At 39.9% G+C, this 20,655-nt stretch overlaps 1 protein-coding gene across 2 annotated transcripts in view; it reads left to right on the forward strand.

The window, feature by feature from the left end:
- LOC133153154 (protocadherin-9) overlaps nt 1-12,743 on the forward strand; it is a 108,163-nt gene extending 95,420 nt beyond the window's left edge. For both annotated transcript variants that reach the window (XM_061277237.1, XM_061277238.1), the window contains exon 5: nt 10,847-12,743. In XM_061277237.1, the coding sequence (XP_061133221.1) occupies nt 10,847-11,214 (368 nt within the window). In that variant the 3' untranslated portion in view covers nt 11,215-12,743. The remainder of the gene's footprint in view (nt 1-10,846) is intronic.
- The last annotated feature ends 7,912 nt before the right edge of the window (nt 12,744-20,655 follow it).

Consider the following 20,655-nt stretch of genomic DNA (forward strand, 5'->3'; position numbering starts at 1 on the left):
ATTCTATACAAACCCTCCAAACCTTGCGTTATTTACACCAACTTGACATCCATTGTTCCGGATATTCAGGCTTCTTGTGATTCTAATGAATTGCGCTGGAGCTACGAGGTCGAGTCTTAAAATAAATGCAATTAGTAATGTCAAAGGCCTTACACACAACCTCGTGTTACTCTTTGTACTCTTAATTACTGCTAAGGACAATTTGCCATAGTGACTTGTAGCCTGACACAAAATGCTGTTTGGACCGCAGTCCGCTGCACCCAAACACTTGGAAGGATGCAGGAATGTCATAATGTCCAACAAAATGGTTGTGCACTGATTTTCTGTTGAGCTTTTAAACAAACCACATTGCCTTTTAGCAACGAGTGGGATTCTCGGTTCCGAAATATTGGGCTGCATAATTAAAGGTAATTCAACTAGTTTATGAAACTAGTATTATTGCTGCAGCAGTTAAAACTCTTTAAGCAACAAATATCTGAACACAAAATGTGCAGCAACACATACGGATCTACAATTTTAATTTCGTCACCCCCGGTGGCCAAGATGGCGCCTAACGTAGCGATTGAACGAATCAATGGCGTTTTCGTTCATCCGGGGTTAAAACGATTTGAGATCATGAAACAGATTGGTCTATTTTGCAAACTAATCAAATGCGCACTGCAAACGCGGCAGCCAATCCGCAACATGCACATGTTCACCTGTGGGCATCGATCGTCTGCCGCTCTTCTCACGTCACCACATCCCAAGGATGAAAGCAATTATTGCACTGCAATTAAATCCACTAATGAATTCACTGGCTGCTCTGATGCGACGGTTCAAGTGTCATCTGGATGTGTTTATGGGTCATGTGAAGTGAAGGGTATGAATAGCAGTGAAGATTTTATGCATCTCCTGGCACACACTGGACGCCCACCCTAGGCCACCAAGGATATAACATCCAGAGTAATGTCATTTAGACCTTGGCGAGCTTCTTGTGGCCCACTCAAGGGACTTTCTCGCCTCCGCAACGTCTCTTTCTCTTCTCAATTCTCGCCGCCCTCTGCCTCTTGTTTTCCTCCACTTCTTGGCAGCCTTGCTGTTCTTTTCCCTCCCTCCATTTTCCACCTTCTCCAAAGGCCACTCGTTGTGCTTTTTTTCCCCCCCTTTTATCCCCATCACCCATCGCTTTGGCCATCCTGCCTCCCGGAGCTTACTGTATGCCGTCGAGCGTCATCACACAAAGCGGTGGCATGATCCAGAAACCCCATTAACACTGGGATTTCACCCAGAGATTATTTAAGTGTGGCATGCCTGCCAGGCAGCGTTGTTCTCTGTAATCTGGTGAATAGTGTAGGACTCGGGGAAGAAGGGATTTGCAAGAGTTTCAAGGCTGATTGGGTTCTAGAATGGATACAAAATGGGCTTTTAGGCATTTTCAATATTTCAGTCCCATATGGAGTTGGATTTAGGTCGTGGGGGCAATAGCACAATGTGTTCAAGAGAAGTTGAGGTTAAATCCCCGGCAGTATGATCCCATTCTTGACTAGCTATGTATTCTACGGAGGTTTGCAAAGTAATTTAATTTGAGGTAATTGTAGCAAGGAGCCGTAATTAAAATAATTCAAATGCACGCCATTTATAGAAGAGGGAAATGAAAGGATAATAAGGCCGATGGCTGTTTCCGCTCGTGGCCCATACGTGGCTTGCCTTTTATTATCATTCCTTTGTAAGTGCATCTAAAAATCACATTTCTTCACGTGTCACAGGATTGAACGTCGGATAAAAATAACAAACGTAAGACAAAGCCAACGATGACACCTTTCATCTGACTGTTTAATAAATATTACTGTCTTGGGGAGTCGTTTTTATTGATTTGTACTTTTTGTTTATAGTGACTGTCACTGTTGTTTTCCCACTTGTGCTTCCGGAAATACTGCTCGGCGTGTCTCGGGGTGATAGAGTGTGTCCTCGCCGCCGCACGGTTGGTTCCCTTCTCACAGCGGCAGAGGTCTTTGACCCAATCAGTAAGTCAGAGTGCCTGCTGATTTTTTGACATTGAGAGGGGCACAGACAAAGCTACTCATCAAACATGGGATGATTGAGGGGATTGGAGGAGGAATGCTTTTGGACTGAGGGACGCTTCCAATTTACATGCTGGCCTGCTGGGTCAGACTCAGAAATAGAGACGATGATAGTTATTGACAGCATCTAACAATGGAAACTATTTTTTTATGGTAGAGAAAACATTTTGAACAGCTCCTGGTATGGATCTGTATTTGTATCTCGTGTTTAAAGAATAACAAGCCATTTTTTTCTTTGACATTAGGAAAACGAAATATTTTTGCAAAAGGCAACATTTTCTTTCAAAAAAGAAATGCTGTGTTGAATTTACTCCATTTTGTTTCATCAAGTGGTTGCACAAAATAAAATATTTTGTATCCGGATACATTTTAAAAGTAGATGATTGACTTAAAAAAATCATTTTAAATTAAATAAATATTAAATATACATTTTTTTTCCAAAATATTTTCAGCATTACGAAATGAAGATTTTATATATTATATTTGCATGAATAAGTCATCTTTGCATCATTCTAAAAAAAAACAAAAAACATTCTAATTCTCAAATATTTATTTAAAAGAGGCGCAAAAGTTTTGCTTTTTGTATTCTGGTCAGCTGCCTTGGATAAATATGACTTCTATGGTCAGCGGACCAATCTCATTAAGGACAGTAAAATGCCGTAAACTAGATTGCTTCCACCGTCTCTGCTCGATTATAGTCTTCTTGGTAATTAAAAGCTGTGTTCCCACGCCATGTCATTTCATGAGTTTTGGCTGATGGTGAGGGGAGCGTTCCAAATGGAAGGAACCGAACCGCTTTCATCCTCATGTTCGCCGCTTAGCAGCGAGCGTGCATGCTGGAATGAGTCAGTCCAACAGGGAAGAGTCCTGATTGTAGGCACAGATGTAAGGATTTAGGAGTGCTCAATGCTGGCATTTACACAAGGCGGCATCATAAAAATATTCTCATATTGGGCCCTCAGAGACACAACCAAAGCACATAATCCTCCAGATTAGTGTGATTGATTGTTTCCTCCAAACAGGATTTAAAATAGAAAGATAGTTACAATCTTACCCGTGATTGACTGCCGAGCAGCGCCGGGCGAATCAGTCGGAACAGACGGCGGCTCGCCCGTGAGACCCAACGAGATAAAGGGCAAGAAAAAAAATGAAGGAATATCCTTCCAAGATGATATTTTTTTATGTCGGGACTCATAAAATGCAGGTCAATTAACAAGTTCTTACCCCCCGTGCCCTTGAGTTTAATATTTACCTTTCAGCAGATGTTTCCGTTATTTGGAACACCTTCAAAAAAGACGACAGAAACAACCTCGACAAATGCACAGGGGAAGCGCATTTGATTTTCTTGGTTTGAAATTTCAAAGGTATCACCTGCTGTAATTGCCTGACTCAGGAATCTATAAATCATTCTTCACTAAGGTCATCTTGTAATTTCTTGCCTAATGTTGGCATTTATTTTCCTAGCATGCTCTCTTTTTCACATTTAATCTTGCCAGGTCATTTGAAAGATTAATTGCTGCCATCTTCAAAAACAACAAATTAGTTACACACGTCCTGACATTAAATGTGAGCACAGGCGCACACATCAATACCAACACGGTGATAGGGGAAGAAAAAAAAAAAGCTCCATTGCAGATGAAGCTATCACCGAGGTGCCCTTTCCCAATCAATCACAGAAAGTGTTAAACCCTGTAAAACGGTCATGTTTTTCATGCAAGTTCATTTTAACAAGTCTGCCATTTGTGTTGAAATTAAACAAAATGACTTTCCAGTATTGTTGCACCCAGGAAGTCATTTAAATGTCAAATAAAATCCGTGTTTACAATTGTTAACGCCTTTTATTTCCTGTGCTCCAAAATGTAATCATGATGGCTGTTAATCACAAATTTCCACTGGCTGTCTATTTATGACTCTGTTCCAATCAATGTAAAAGGTAACTGCCACTTTTTTTACTTTACATGCTTGGTCTTAAGTGTCACTCCTCATTTCTCATCTGCACTCATCTCATTGTTTAATTACGTAGTAAACACCAAAGCTATCGGAAATCCTTGCAACGTAAACAATGATTGCACGTCCCCATTTAGTGAAACACAAAGCAGTATTTTTTAATTCATGAAATCAAAAAGACACTGTAGATAGAGAAGTTACAGATTATTTTGCCTATTGAAACAGCCTTCAAACCTCAATTCCCTTTTATGATTCTTGTAATTATGAATATAATATATATATGAAGATAGTGTTTCAATTTTGTTTTTATTACCATTTTGAATGTGCCTTGTGGTCATTTGAGACAGCATTAATGCTCAAGGGCAATTTTGTAGAGCTCAGCAAGTGAACTGGCATCTCCTTGCAATCAAATGAAAAGAAATTGGTCCTTAATAGGAACAAGTCCTTAGGACCTACCGTATTTTCCGGACTATAAGGCGCACCGGACTATAAGGCGCACCTTCATTGAATGACCCATTTTAAAACTTTGTCCTTATATAAGGCACACCATGAATGCGTCGTGTCAGATTTTTAATCCTAATCAAATCATTCTCCATTTTATCTTTTTTATTTCAACTTCAGATGCAACAAATTACTTTATAATCACAAAATAATGATCCATAGTCTTTTTGATTCATGATTCATAGTCTTCAGCGCGCCACTTATGGTTGATTTCATGACACAATTGAGGAATTTGGTCCATATATAAGGCGCAGCGGACTATAAGGCGCACAGTCGGCTTTTGAGAAAATTTTAGATTTTTAGGTGCGCCTTATAGTCCGGAAAATAGGGTAATTCCGTTTATTTGACTGTATCCTTAGGCAGGATAAAACGCGGTCTACTGGGTACACCAATTTAAGGGCTGCATTGGTGTGAGGCCAACTCGGTAGACACCGGTAGAGTTGATGGACAATGTCAAGAAGTAGATTAAGTGAGCAAACCTATGTTTACTTAATGACAATGGAAGTATTTTGAATGAACATTCATGACCAATAAACAGCTTGAAGCTACACAAAAAAAATTCAGCCCAGGAATTTAACTTCGGCGCATGACCAACGGCACATTTTATTTATTTTTTTTGGTCCTCCTGTTGCCTGCCGATGTTCCAAGTTTAAACCGGTCAGCACTAACATTGATTTTAGCTCCCATAATTGTTCTGCTATGAATTTTTAAAGTTAAGTTTCTAAAGTTTACTGTTTGAGTCACTGTGCCCTCATTCAAACTCACCCACCATAATTGAACAATTGTCCTTATAAACAAGTTAAAAAAAAAAAAACATGATTATGAGCGATACAATTGATTGTATTAACATTCATTATTTCCAACACTCATCTTCCACTCCTTTCCGTTGAGGCTCGTCCACGCAAACCTCTTCCATGACAGCTAATTTAATGCCCGACCAATCTGTAAATTTTGACACAGTTGCCGTCTTGCGGGGTGTCACGCTTGTGAACGACGTGACGCGATTACCTTGAGATGACTCGTGAGCTTGTGCTTAGCTGCAGGAGACAAAAATAATTTACTATACATTTGCTGTAAGTAGAACACTAACATGAAGCTAATGGCTATACGGTTACCTTTTTAGTCTGCATATCATCGCACGTGTGCACAATGTAGGTTAATTTAAGTCACCCATGAATATGCATATGAGTGATAATGGCTGTTTGTCTGCACATCTCTTGTGGTTAACTGGCAACCAGTCTAGGCACTGCTTCACTCCCATGTTTCCAACTCACCCGTGACTCTGAACAGGAAGTGGTAGAAAATAACTAAATCATCACACAACAATCCATAACATCCATTTCCCACATTCCATTTATCTGCATCAGCACCCTTAATTTTTAAGAATGCCTTATACGAGTTTAATTTAGTGCACTTTTAACGTGTGCAGATCATACTCAGAGATGACAATTATTATGAGAGAGTATACCTGCCACCAAATTGCAATTACAGAGCTCTCAAGAGATGGACAAGGTTCTCTTTTATTACCAAATTCCCTCGGGCTCAGCACAGCATGTCTGTCACTACTTCACTCAGCAAGCCTTAACGTTGTCTGCTTTGCTCATTCCTCAGTCTTATTTTTCTATCGACCTTTCACAATACCGGAACAAACAAGACACAGGCCCGAGAGGTACAGCAGTTTTTCGTGGTTTGCTTTTCCTACTTGGTGTTGTAGCGTTTGAAATGTTAAACGAGGCATGGCTAGGAGTTCTTGCCCAGAACCGAAGTCAATCATGTTTCCAGATCAGAGAACCCATTCTTCGGTTTCCGATTCCATAGGCGGAAGGATTTACACGACTCTATCTAAAGGCTTGGCATTGTGCTTGGGAATGTACGCTTAGTTTTGCATGCAGCTGCCCGGCTATGAACACTTTATGACCCTCATCTCATTCGCCTGGATTCATTTTGGGTGAGGGTTTGTGTGATTTAAATCTTAGGAATGGCATGATCACCACCGTTTCTGCTTCATACCAAAGTATAAAACTGTCTTAATATAAAATGTCAACTCGAAGACCGCTGACTGTCTTCAACGTGAGATGATTTTGTTTTATTTTTTTACCTGGCTTACTTGGCCAGGATTTTACATCTGTGTTTTATCCACTGCTCTCACTGACTAATCATATTTTAATGTATTTAAATTGACTTTAAAGTTGAGGCCATTTGCCAAATTTACTCAGTGAGAATACATTTGCTTTCTATGGCTGATGTTGTCACAGGGGCTGAATAAAACAACACAAATAAAAAATAAAAAATCAAGTCACGCGGATTATTTGCCAAATCATCAAAGTGATAGGATGGTATTTTTTTGAAGTTTTGGAAGTGGTCCATAGTGGCTTGTTAAACATTTTGGTGGGTAATAGGGGAAATATTTTCACCCCAGGATTTGAATTGTTGGTAATATTCCACGGCACAGACTGAAAATGAATGCGTAGGCGGTGGATGAACAAACAGTGGGCTGGAAGATGCCCTTTACTAGGGACTTATGGTTTAATTCTCGTCACTGATCCCTCCAGGAACGACAGCACATGATCACGGTGTCTTCCTTCTGCATCTTTTCTCAGCCGAAGCAAGGACAAACTTTGTTCCAGTGAGATATCAATGCTATAAGATAGAGAATATAACACGGCATTCATGCAGTAAACCGCTTGCTGTATATTTCTCCCAGGAGTGATGAATTACAATTTAAGAATTGGCTAAAATACTGTATAGTAGAAATAAGCCTGAAGAGAATTTTGAACAGAAACAGTTATGAACTGAATGGAAAGTCTGTAACCACACGAATAACGGTTTACACAACAGCTCGCAGTAGCGTCACCCGTAGCATCACCCTCACTTGTAAATTTAATTATTTTCCTCAAAATGTCCGTACATTAGCAAAGTTTTAGGCTCGTGGAACACTCTCAGTGTTGTCCTGCTGCAAATTTGACATAACATTGCACATTCCAAAGCCTGTCGTTAGGATCTGATCCAAGAAACTTTCTGTCCAAAAATGAAGATGGGGATTTGAACTGAAGTCCAAGTACCAAAAACAATTGCAAACATCATTATACTTTAATATAGAAACCCCAACCACAAAAATAAATGGGATGGAGTTTGGAAACAAGCTATAGGTCAACCACACTATGCATGTACCCTGTGGTTACTGTATTAAAGATTCACAAAGATTTCATGCATGCAGAACATGAATAAATGACAGTTTATTTTATCGTCTCCCCATCTTCTATATGCGTTTTAACATAAAGTACAGTGAAGTGGAAATGTGATTTTCAGGGACGATCTGACAAACATGTAACCGTTGTTGGGTTAATAATAGGCTTTGTGTTGTTTTCTTCAACTCACATAGCCTTTTTCTGCTCCCTTCCAACTTTGACGTTGCTCTTATATATCTCTCTGATCACCTCTCAGTTCCATTCTCAAGTTGTTTTTTGGATGTTATTCCCGCTAGCTTTTCATCTCTTCTCACAAGAAGCCGCTTCCTGGCCTCAAAGGAAACACAAAAAAGGATCCATCAACCGGACTAGTATTCTCCAGAGGAAGTCTTTTGGCTGGCTATGATATGTTCGCTATCGTATTTAACCAACCTGAGATAGCCTTTTCTGTAGATCACAAAATTTGCTGCAAAGCTGCATGAAGCCGCATGACTCGTACATTTTGCCAAATAGCTTACAACACTTTTTTTTTTTAGCTGTGTGAAGTACATCAATGAATTGAGGCAGGCTTTATCATTTTGCGTATCTCTGTTTTAGTGGTGGCAATATGAAGCTTCAAATTTGCTTCATGAATCATTTTTTTGATTTTTAAAATGGTTTCAGTAATCACAACTCAACAGAGTGCCAACTAGAGGAGTCAAAAAGAAATACAATTATTTCATAAAACAAAATTTAAATGTCATTTTCCCAACACTAATATCCAAGTTGGAGCTCATTGAGGCAGAAGGTTGAGAGTTGGCGTTCTCCTACCATGTGGTTATTTGAACAGAAGCTGGATACAGCAATCTGCCGGCAAAACAGAGTTCCATTCTTTCCCAAATAGCAACATCTGGGCATGCTTAACAGCATGGAAAAATAAACAAGCCCTATGGACACGAGATCCCCCGTGCTCAATCACGTTTACTCTCTCCCTGCCCGTTCTTGCCGCCTTTGTGGAGGCTGTAGGTTGTTGCTATACACCAGGCACATCAGTACTGATAGAGTGCATCCAATTAATTAGCCAAACACTATCTCATTAGCTATCGCCAACAGACAAAAAAGAAAACACAAATTCACTTTTAAACAACCTTCTCCTCTTTTCTAACCTCCATGCTTCTGAGTGGGAGGGCCATGAGAGAATATGTGAATGCTGCTCTGAGCAATTGTCCATCTCTCAACAATTGTAGTGCTCTTGGATAACATTTATTCAACTGTTTCTACAGAATTTATCGGAGCAACCCTGAGTGCATCTTCTCAATGTTGTATCGGGAAGAAATCTAATGCTTTTCTTTGTCTTCATGAGATCCATCTCTGTGGACATCTGCAGAATTTGCGCAGTGCTGTAATAGTCAGACACATTTCCTTGTATTCCTCAACACCTGTGCCTCCGTGTTATTTAAAGCACTCGAGGGCTTTGCACCCAAACGAAGCCACCGGCTATTTGCTTTTGGCGTGTAATTCTATTCCTGGTTGTTCGCAAAAAAAGAAATAGTCTTTTGGTCTATCTAGCTAAAATACAAGAGTGACAGATAGATAACACGTTGGTTGTGATTACAGAGGTCAGACAAATTGTGAGGCACAAGTTAAGGCAATATTCTCGTGCCCTGAGATAATCAAAAACGCCTGGCAGTGATAAGCCTTGGAGGTCACTGATTCTTAAATAAGGTCATTTCCAAAGACCAAACAAGAGGAGGGTTTGTTTTGTTTTACACGTAGGTGTGCATTGATTTCAGGCGTTAAAAGCCCGAGGCCACAAAGGAATAAAAGTTGGAATGTAGGCATGGAGTATCCAGTAAAGTGACACTCTACGATAATTAGTTGTATAATTATTTAGCAGAAGAGGTATCAGATAAATTTAATCTGAATATGCTACACCAAGGGAGGGCCTTCCATTAACCTTTTTGGAATGGAGGGCTACAGGTCGTATATATAAAAAAAGAAATCCATCTGGTTTGCATTTGCCTGCAGTGAGCCTTTACTTTGATTCCTCTCTGCAAATATGACGATTTTCAAGTGGACACTTCACTGGTGTGCTATTTTTAAACAGGCCCGCGGGCTACTCATGTAGTCCTCGGGGGCTAGCTGGAGCATTGGTAATCAATGCTACATCGTAGGTTTAAAACAATCCTTTGGTATATTTGACATGGTTTTGACTGACTGAGCAATTTGTTCATACTAGCCAAGCATTTATGTAATATAAGCCTGTTGACAAAGTTGTTGTGCAAGAACAGATGAAACCTTCTGAGAAAACAAATCAATCTTCTGCCCACCACATGTGAATTTTTATATATGAAGGATATACACAAGGACCCTATCTCGTTATTTCTTTCTGACACAAACAACTGAATATTTGCATTTTAAAATCAATACACAAGATGATCATAGTCAATACAAACAGTGATCTGAGCACATCCAGTTCTACAAACAATTTGACGGATAGTCTTTCCTCAGGTTAAAGTGCGCGAACCGCAAAGACATCATTATGACGCTCACGCACAATCGGCGTTCTCGACCATGAGCACCATGTCCATACACACACTCAGTTCCCCTTCCAGATCTCTTCCCTAATATCTCCCCTGAGGTCTATTCACTTGTCGACCATCTCATTTAAGAAATTCATCTTGCTATCTCATGGGTGCCATTGATTATGGCATTCTGAGGTTATGCACACAACCATGATTGTTTTTGCCTTGCTTGGAATTTTGGTGTACCAATTATGACTTCCTGTTATTGCGATGAGCCCCATGTTCCCTTACAGTCGTCATCAGGCATCACATTTGTTAGCCTCACGTGTCATAAGATTGAAGCCAAGCTACAATTCCACGTTTAGGGCTTAGATTTGTTTTGGCAGATGGAGACGTTTTTGTCAAAGACTGAAAATACATTCTGATATTGTACACATGAATGAGCAGCAATAATAATGAATCCCGTTCAATCGAGTCAATACAATTTTCTAGTATAGTTCACCCCGGTCTGTTCTCATGAGCGGTTTGAAGGCCACTCTATGAAAAATGTTTTGCAACATGTAGAAAAACAAGATATTTTGAATGAAGCCCACAACTTAGTGTCATTGACATGTACTCACCTGATTTCCCTTTCCCATCTCCTCAGATGGGCCCCTGGGACCTCGTGGCCTGATGGAGGCCTCCGAGATGTGCACACAGGAATGCCTGGTCCTCGGACATTCGGACAACTGCTGGATGCCCCCGGCGTTGGCGTCCTACCAGCAGCACAAATCCCCCGTGTCCAGTTTTGGGTCGCAGAGGGAGTGGGGTCCCAAGGATAAATTTCTCAATGGACATACCTTGACTCGAACCTGGAAAAAAGAGAACGGGCAGTCGGACTTTGGTGACAGGAAGCAATTTGGGAGCGAAGAGGGACACTTCACAAGCAGTGGCATGGCTGATATTCCTTTGGTAAGTTTGAAGTCCTGCCAGACCGCTTCCTGCCCAGATAGCCCCAAGGACCAGCAGCTTTAAAATGGACTTTGCCCGTGTGTTGTGACAACACAAACTGACAAAAGAAGGAGCTTTTTTTTTTTATTTCTTCTTTTCATCATCTCTTACCACGTCTGCTTCCGCATAGTGGTAGCCACATGTACAATGTACAGCATAAAACTAAAGTGCTTCTGCAGTGTTCCCTCAAAGTCAACAACGCTGAGGATGTTTTTTGTTTTTTTTTAACCTTCATGGATTGAAATGGGGAGGGTGGGATGAAAAGACATTCATTAAAAAAAAAAAAAAAAACTATCATGGGAGACTGAAATATATACAAATATGTAACGTGGTTGCTCTTGAGGTGTTCTCGGCTAGTATATATTATTCGACACGAGCAAAGAAAATGGATTTACATTTCAGAAGACAATGTTCTCAAAACACTGTATGGAGACGCTTGTTCATTCATGTCATTGTGTTTGTAAATAAGACTTATTAACCACTGTCACGTATCTGTAATAACCACGGTGATTTGGAGAGGTCACTGCTATAATCACTGCTTTAGTCATCAGGGGTGGAGAGTCACCTGTAACATGACTGCCATTTTTTTTTTCTTTCAATCCACCGCTTTTTGCGTTTGCTTTTGAAACAATGCGGTTGTCAGGAATTATTTCCCATATGGTACATGTGATTATAAAATCATAAATAATCAGTTTTTAAACAAACAAAATGTATGAAGGATGTCAGTGCTCAATATGTGCATTATAAAAGCAAAACGCTACGAAAACTCTATAAACTGAATTTGAAAGTGTTCAGAACAATTGGGTTGCAATATATTTGTAAATGTTTTATCTGATGTTGATCTTATTGCTGTATAGATTTGAGTCAGATTGTGATTCAATTCAGTACAATCCTGCAGTAGTATTTGGAATTTGGTGACATATGTATATATCTAAGTATACGTATATATATATATATATATATATGTATATTATTTCCGCAGGGACCATTATTTTTTTGCACACTACAAAAAAAGAAAAAAACACACACACACAAGTAACAATCATATTTTAATCACTGTGCCTTCATGACTTTATTTTAAAAACTGTTCTTAATCAACAATGACGTTTCTTTGGCCAGTATAATTGTCCACAATTAAATGCCTTATGCATTGGCTGTTTGCCAAATTTTGAGTCATAACTGCACAGGTATTAAAATGAAAAATAACAGTACAGGTATTTAAAAAGGCATGTGCAGAGAACGCTGTCTGAAAAGGTTTGTTTTTCTTCCACAGCATGGATGGCAAAATACACAATGGAACAGCATGCTTAACAAGATATAGCTTTTTGAAATTAACTTCATTTTGTGTGCGTGTGTGTTTATTTTTGTAGAATTTATTTGTGCATATAATATTTGGTTTGTGAAGCACTTTCATGTTTATGTCACAATATAAAGTAGGATGGAGTGATTTGCTTATTGCGGTATGTGCCACTTGTGAGGGTGTTTGACATCACAGATAATGAAACAGTTAATCCTTGTTACTTCTATACAGCTACTGCAATAAATGTTTTAAATATGTGTCTTCATACTTGTGTCATTTTCTACTGCTTTTCACAATTTTAGACATTCAAATCTTTTTTTTCGGTACAATTGCATTTGCACACAGTCCTTAACATACCTTGAAAACAAATTTAAAAAAATATTTCCTCCTTTTTTTCCTCTCAGTGTTTCCTTGATATTGTAGTTTTTGGTTTTGTTGCTGCAACACATCTCAGTCAATCAACACTAAAAAAAGTAACTTCTCTATAATATAGTACATTGAAAGAAAAAGTGAATTTACACCATTTTATTTGATCAAGTGCTTGCTTTGAATAAAAACAACAGGACCTAGATTCTTTTTTTTAGTTGACTATATATCTACTCTACTTAAAAGGAAATATCTTGGTCGAAATGATTTTGTTTTTGTGCAACCACCCAAATAAAATTGCATACATTCAATATTTATTTCCTGTCTCCTTTGAGGATTTAGTATTTTTCCTATTTAGTTGCATCGGTGTCATTAGAAGACCGGTAAGCAAAGACAAATTAGAATAACTACAAAAGTAATGATGGATTCTTTGTGTATATTTTTCTACCCTGTAACCTCATTGATGTGCTTATCTACTGTCGCCCAATGGAGTTGCTGAAATTGTTTATTGCCATGCTAGCTAGCTATACTGATTTGGGCAAGAGTTGTCACTGAAATGCATCAAAGCTAATTGCCTTGGAAGTGGGAGGGTGGCGAATTAATGTTATGCCAAGTCTAAGAAAAAAAAAGGCTCCATATTGCTTTTCTCTTTTCATATGGCTTGAAAAACCAAAAGCATTTTCCTTTAACCTTCACATTGTATGCAATTATTGCAAACAAATTTCAAAAAATATTACAGGGCATGAACTATGGTGTTTGCGGGGAAGTTCTTTGCTTGGAATGAGTTTTCTATGCCTAGATTAAAGCCATTTTATTTCATCAAGTACCATTACTTAGAAAGGTCTTTGGACAATGGTAGCGTTTTTATGAATGAGGCATAGGGTTTTGCGTTCTTGTGGCCAATTGGCTGTCTCACATTCAAAAAAATATCTGTCCTTTATGTTGGCCTTTAACATTGAATAAATATGCAATATGTGACACATTTTTGTGCCGAGCTGACAGCACAACCTTTTCACTACTGAGCGTAGACAAATGAACCCTAACACCCAGACATTGTCAGAGACAAAGTAGAAGATAATATATTGTTTTGAAAATTCAACACAATTGTCTTCATTTAGACAAAGTACGGAGCTAAGTATTTATGACAAATATGCCCTCCAGAAGCAGAGGCTCCCTAAATGCAACATGAAGGTCACAAGGAAAATGATGAGAGGACAGATAGTTCCATGCAAAAGCCACAGTAATAACCGTGACAGATTAAGAGTGTGTCGCAAAACATTGCGCCCTCTTCCACGATGACCTTATGTCACACTTCTGAATCATCTGAGCTATTACACTGCCACAGGCCACTCTTATATATTGTAGGTCACATTCCTGGTACGAATACTGAGAAGTATCTTCAGAAAAGCATTTGGTAAACAACATGAGCAATGCTCGCACATTTGAAATCCCTGACAAATACAAATCTAAAATATTGTGAATACTTTATCTTAAACAAGCTCATAAAAAAAGGTAAGCCTCGACTGTTTCATCAATAGTGAATGCCTTGCTAAGGATCAATGATCACCGTACTCTCCGGTAGATCCATTCCCTGGAAGCAAATGTCGTTTGGAGGGAGATCTGATGGCCTGTGTCTGTCTTGGGGCTTCCAGAAATCGGATCCACGTGGTCACAACAGACATATAAATGGATTGTTCCACCACAGCCAATCAAGGAGCAAATACCATGCCGATATTCCCTCCAGATGAGACACGCAGAGGAGAGAGGTCAGATGAAAGAGGGACAGAGGAGACGGATTGTTGATTAACCTCTGTCGTCTGTAGTACACAAGACAGGAGAAGAACCAGGCTCCAGTACATGACTCGTATCTCTCCACTGAGGCAATCACTGAAGGAATCTTGTCAACAACATCTACCTTTAAATACGACCGTGTTGGAAGCGGTTATGCTCTAGTTTGTCGTGTTTTTTCAGTTTGTGTGCTCCAGGTTGTCATGATTATGATTTTAACACAAAGCAGAAATAGAAAGGTTTGTCTTGCCCGCTCAAAGTAGAGTGGAAAGAGTTATTAAAAAAAAAAAAAATGATCAAATGATTTTGAAGGTCGACAATTGACGATTTCCTTTTTGTGTCCTCATGGTCATGTCCTCAAATAAGATGAAACTAATATATCTAGTCAAATTGTCCCATTCACTTTTAAAGTATGTAAAGTCACAATATAAAACTGCCCATGAGAACAGTATAAAATAATATTATGGAAGTCTGGTACAAAAAAAAAAAAATCAGGCTCTCTGAACTTTATTTAAAAGCTCGCTTTTCTTGATACATTAGATGAATGTTCAATTTCATTCAGTATTATAAAATGAAAGGTAATAATAAAAAATAAAAAGATTTTTGTCATGGCCTTACAGAGATCTCCCAATTGAGTTCGGAAGTGTTTTAAACAGTTACTGCCATTTGACTGAATTAAAACCGCTCCCTTTTCAGATTGTTACACTTAATGTGAGGTTTTTATAGCACCCGCGAGAACTGAAAAAATCTAATCAATTTTCACTAAACAAATCTCACCAAAAGACAGCTGCAACATTAACAGAAAAGAGCCTTTGCTTATTCACATGCAAATGACAGGACAAGGAATTTCAGTGACCTCCATCATGACATTTGATTTGGAGAAGATTGATAAATTAAAATTTCTCTCACAAGTAAGTCCTGCCGGTTCATGTGATCAACTGCGGCATTTTCATTCATGGCCATGCTTATGTGCATGTGTCATTGCCGCAATTAATATTAATATATCATGTGAGCACATATATGTGTTAACATGTTCAACAAAAAAGCATTGCGGCTTTGTGACGAGATAAAGACTGTTGTAGTGAATCTATAAATCCTTAAATCTTAATACATTCTTGAAACATTTTATTCTGAGTACTTACTGATTTTAAACAAAATCATTGTAATATTACATCAGAGGAAATTTAATAATAACTGTCATAAGATGTTAAAAAGTAGCCTGATCCGATTACTTTATTTTCTGCTGTCCCATGTTCATGATTCAAGTATGTTCCTCAATACATATTCTTTCCCTAATTAGTCTCCTCCTCAGGATGAGGCATCATCTCATCTGGAAGGAGAAGCAGCATCAGCATCATCATCCTAATAGGTATGCCGAGAACAGTAAGGGCCTTTTCTGACCTTCGTTTGTAATCTCCTTTGTGGAAATTACACTCTCACTTTATGAATATATTGTAATTAGGCATATGTATTCTATGGGACGGTAAAATATAGTTTCTGCCTAATCTCTCATTTATATGCAAAGGCGCATCGGGTAAAGAGCTTACACTTTCTTCCGTCTTAGTGATTTTTTATTTTTTTTTGCACTGACGAAGTTGCTTTTTTTTCCTCGCTCATCCTCATTGCCGTCACATGCCGAATGCTTCCGTCAAGAACAAAAATAATTTCATCATAATAATAATGACACCCATAACTAACTTTTGTGGCTGATTTGGTTCCAGAGAACTTAGCCATTAAATTAGTTATGGCCAAGGTCCTACTTCTAATTCTGCTCCCGAGCTAATGAAATGCGGCGGGGATGTGTAAAAAGGTCACCCGGAGGATATTGCGCACATGGAGATATAAGTTGATCTTCAAAAATATTCACACTTTTATTATTACATATCTTCTGTCTTTCCTCTGGGGATAAGTCAAAGCTGTACTTTACTCCAAAAATGATGGCAATTATCCCCATGATAATCTTATTCCGACACAGACAGCCTTTTGCCTCCGTTTGAGGGACAAAAATCCAACAGTTGAGAATTGGCAGCAAAAATGCTAAAGGAGAGCCATTTGTACTCAGATTTGGATGCTGACTTTAAATGAAATTTGCCAACGTACAAAACAGCTCGCCGGGAGAGAAATATTGTTTTTCTTAAAACTGTACTGTTTATAAAATAAATCCAACAGCATTGAGATAATTATTGGGGGGAAAAAATAAAGCAGCTTGCATATTTCCTTCCAAACCTTTCAGTCATTCACCAATAAGCTCCAAACATCTTAATTTATTTGCCACCATGTGTTCAATTGATTTTGCACCTCAACTTCAAAGCGGCAAAAGTCAGCGAGGTGGAAAGCAAAGGTTCCCGCCTGGCTGGCTTTGCAGAACTGATCAAATGCCTCCTACTTGGCCACACCAAATTTCCCTGCAAGCACAATTAGTATGCATTGAAATTCTAATGACGCTTTATACTATCCGGTACCTACTTCAGGCACGGAGAGTGAAATGCAAAAGAAAATCTGTCGATATGCTTCAACAATAAGTGAAAACTATCTGGCTGCTATTTATTTACTGCATTTAATATCCAAGTTGGGACTGGATTTTTTTTTTTTTGCAAATTGTTAACTTCCCTTTTTGTTTCCCTTTCTTATTTGGATAGACAAGTAGCCGTTCCACGTCATGGAAGCTTAGGATTGGCCGACATCTAACAGGCAAGGTTAACGTTGGAATTTCAACGTTTCCTTCACGACTAGATTCAAACTAGCACTCCAAAAGTAGAATGTGCAAGAGAGCTTCTTTGATAAAGAATTTTCTCAGTTCAAGGTTGCGGTAGAGGTGAGATGCGTTGGTGGTGAAGATTATACAAATGATAACATGCTCTAATTATTCTACTCTGTAATTCTCTCAAGGTTTGTCTTTTTTTGTGTCCCCTCCTCCCCTGACACACATTCAGAGGACAAAGTCAAAAAAAAAAACCTGTTCTTAACTTGTTAAAACTTGACTTGGAATGATACAGCCAACCAAGTTTGGTATAGTTTCCATTTACACTTCACCACAAGAGTGAAACTTCCATTTAACATAGAAATATATGAAGAAATATCATCTCAATGTGCCCCAGAGGCCGACTTCACAATGGCTACAGAAGGTAGCTCTCAATTTTCAAGTGTTCTTTCCCCGGATCCAAGTTGACATTTTCAGTCATTAAAGATTCATGTGTCCATAATTTGAAGTCGGTCTCAGCTGTCAGTAAATCACGCCACTTTGGTGTGCATAGCCTCCAACCCAAGCCAGCAATGCAGTTAAACTGCATATTTTCAATAGGACTTTTATTGTGGGAAACCTCCGATTGTTAAGGTGAGGAAGGTGGTGGACACGTCAAAAGTCAGACTGACCCATTCATACGCACTGTGAAGCAGGTTCAAATTTTGGTGTCAATTATAGCCATTAAATGGTAATTCTTTTTACATTTTGCAGAGTTAAGGGACTGGAAAATCATCCATCCATCCATCCATCCATCTTCTTCCGCTTATCCGGGGTCGGGTCGCGGGGGCAGCAGCTTCAGGAGGGACTCCCAGACTTCCCTGTCCCCAGCCACTTCATCTAACTCATCCCGGGGGATCCCAAGGCGTTCCCAGGCCAGCTGAGAGACATCTCTCCAGCGCGTCCTGGGTCGTCCCCGGGGTCTCCTACCGGTGGGACATGCCCGGAACACCTCCCCAGGGAGGCGTCCAGGAGGCATCCTGATGAGATGCCCGAGCCACCTCATCTGGCTCCTCTCAACGTGGAGGAGTAGCGACTCTACTCCGAGTCTCTCCCGGATGACCGAACTTCTCACCCTATCTCTAAGGGAGAGCCCGGACATCCTGCGGAGAAAACTCATTTCGGCCGCTTGTAGCCGGGATCTCGTTCTTTCGGTCACGACCCATAGCTCGTGACCATAGATGAGGGTAGGAGCGTAAATCGACCGGTAAATTGAGAGCTTTGCCTTTTGGCTCAGCTCTCTCTTTACCACGACGGATCGGTACAGAGTCCGCATTACTGCCGACGCTGCACCGATCCGCCTGTCGATCTCGCGCTCCATCCTCCCCTCACTCGTGAACAAGACCCCAAGATACTTAAACTCCTCCACTTGGGGCAGGATCTCATCCCCGATCCGGAGAGGGCATTCCACCCTTTTCCGATCGAGGACCATGGACTCGGATTTGAAGGTGCTGACCCTCATCCCAACCGCTTCGCACTCGGCTGCAAACCGCTCCAGTGAGAGCTGGAGATCACAGCCTGAAGAAGCCAAAAGCACCACGTCGTCTGCAAAAAGTAGAGACGCGATGCTGAGGTCCCCAAATCGGACACCCTCAACGCCTCGGCTGCGCCTAGAAATTCTGTCCATAAAAATTATAAACAGAATCGGTGACAAAGAGCAGCCTTGGCGGAGTCCAACCCTCACTGGGAACGAATCCGACTTACTGCCGGAAATGCGGACCAAACTCTGGCATCGGTGATACAGGGACCGAACCGCCCTTATCAGTTGGCTCGGTACCCCGTACTCCCGAAGCACCCCCCACAGGACCTCCCGAGGGACACGGTCGAACGCCTTCTCCAAGTCCACAAAACACATGTGGACTGGTTGGGCGAACTCCCATGCACCCTCGAGGATCCTGCTGAGGGTGAAGAGCTGGTCCACTGTTCCACGGCCAGGACGAAAGCCACACTGTTCCTCCTGAATCCGAGGTTCGACCTCCCGACGGACCCTCCTCTCCAGCACCCCTGAATAGACCTAAAATCGAAAATCAGTCTCCTGTAATGTATTGATTAATTTATTATGGATCACCTGTGCAAATAATTTTGCTGTCTAAACAGCATTGTCACATGTTCCATTTGTGACTTGGATCATTTTGGAAAAAGAGAAGTGCTCATTAAGGCCTTTAGTGTACAAAAGTCCAATTACGAGTTCAGCTCATTAGGAATGGGAGCACAAATAAGTGTTATATTTATATTTTGTCCAGTGAATGTAACAGTGGTGATTATTTGTGCGTAAAACGCTGAACCCTAATCTTCAGAATTAAGTAGAATAATTATTTTGAGGTCTTGTAGCACTGAGCACTAGTTTGAGGCTTGTGGGACACACACACTGTTGTGATACCATCTTGAAGAATGAATGTGAAATTTTCTCGACATTCATACATGTGCAGCACAACCAAAATGTGACGAAAAAAACCCTGACACTTCCATTTAATGTTGGTATTAAATGAAATCCTCTGAGCTGATACAAATGTTGAAAAGCAGACGGTCTGACGTTAAGCTGGCTCTTGTGTCCTCCAGTCACTAAAACGTTGCATACAACATTGAGTTTTACAAAATACTTGGATGCTTCTCTCCTTTACTTATTCTCTCACTTAGTCTCCATGTCCTCTATTTTCCTTTTTTCTCCCCAAATCAGCTCCCGCTGTCCTGAAATACGGGTTACCCTTAGGAGAAGGATAATTATTAACAATTAACATTCATAATGATGTCTCCGTCCCTGGACAGCCTTCGCAGATACTCAGTCAAATGGATTTAGAATTCAATTTTGACTTTACATAATCCAATAAAAAATGCAGTAGCGGCATTATATAAAAAAGACAAACTTTCTTTCTTGTATGCTCCGTATAATTTCTACAAGCCATGTTTTTATATTTTACTTGTAGGAATCATTGGTTAGTTTCTTTCCAATGGGTCAAATGTGTTTTTGTCAACATGTTTGAGGTATTCTTTTTTCCTTGAGTCAGAAAAGCAACCCAAAGCAAACAATTGAACCAAAAGAAACCGTGTCTGATTAGAGACAAGCTGTTGCCTCCGAAACCTGCCAACATGTGACTAACCGGAAGATCTTGATCATGTACTTTATTATCCAAGTCAGCATTGGCAGCAGGTTTGCGTTTTGATGTTCATATTTCCAAGCAGTTGTTGACGTTGGCTGTTGCTTCTCGCAATTGTAGTAGAAAATTGATGGATGAAGAAAAAAAAAAGAACAATTTGCAAATGTGCGTTTTAA

Source organism: Syngnathus typhle, linkage group LG4 (genome assembly GCF_033458585.1).
Source record: "Syngnathus typhle isolate RoL2023-S1 ecotype Sweden linkage group LG4, RoL_Styp_1.0, whole genome shotgun sequence".
Taxonomy (NCBI): domain Eukaryota; kingdom Metazoa; phylum Chordata; class Actinopteri; order Syngnathiformes; family Syngnathidae; genus Syngnathus; species Syngnathus typhle.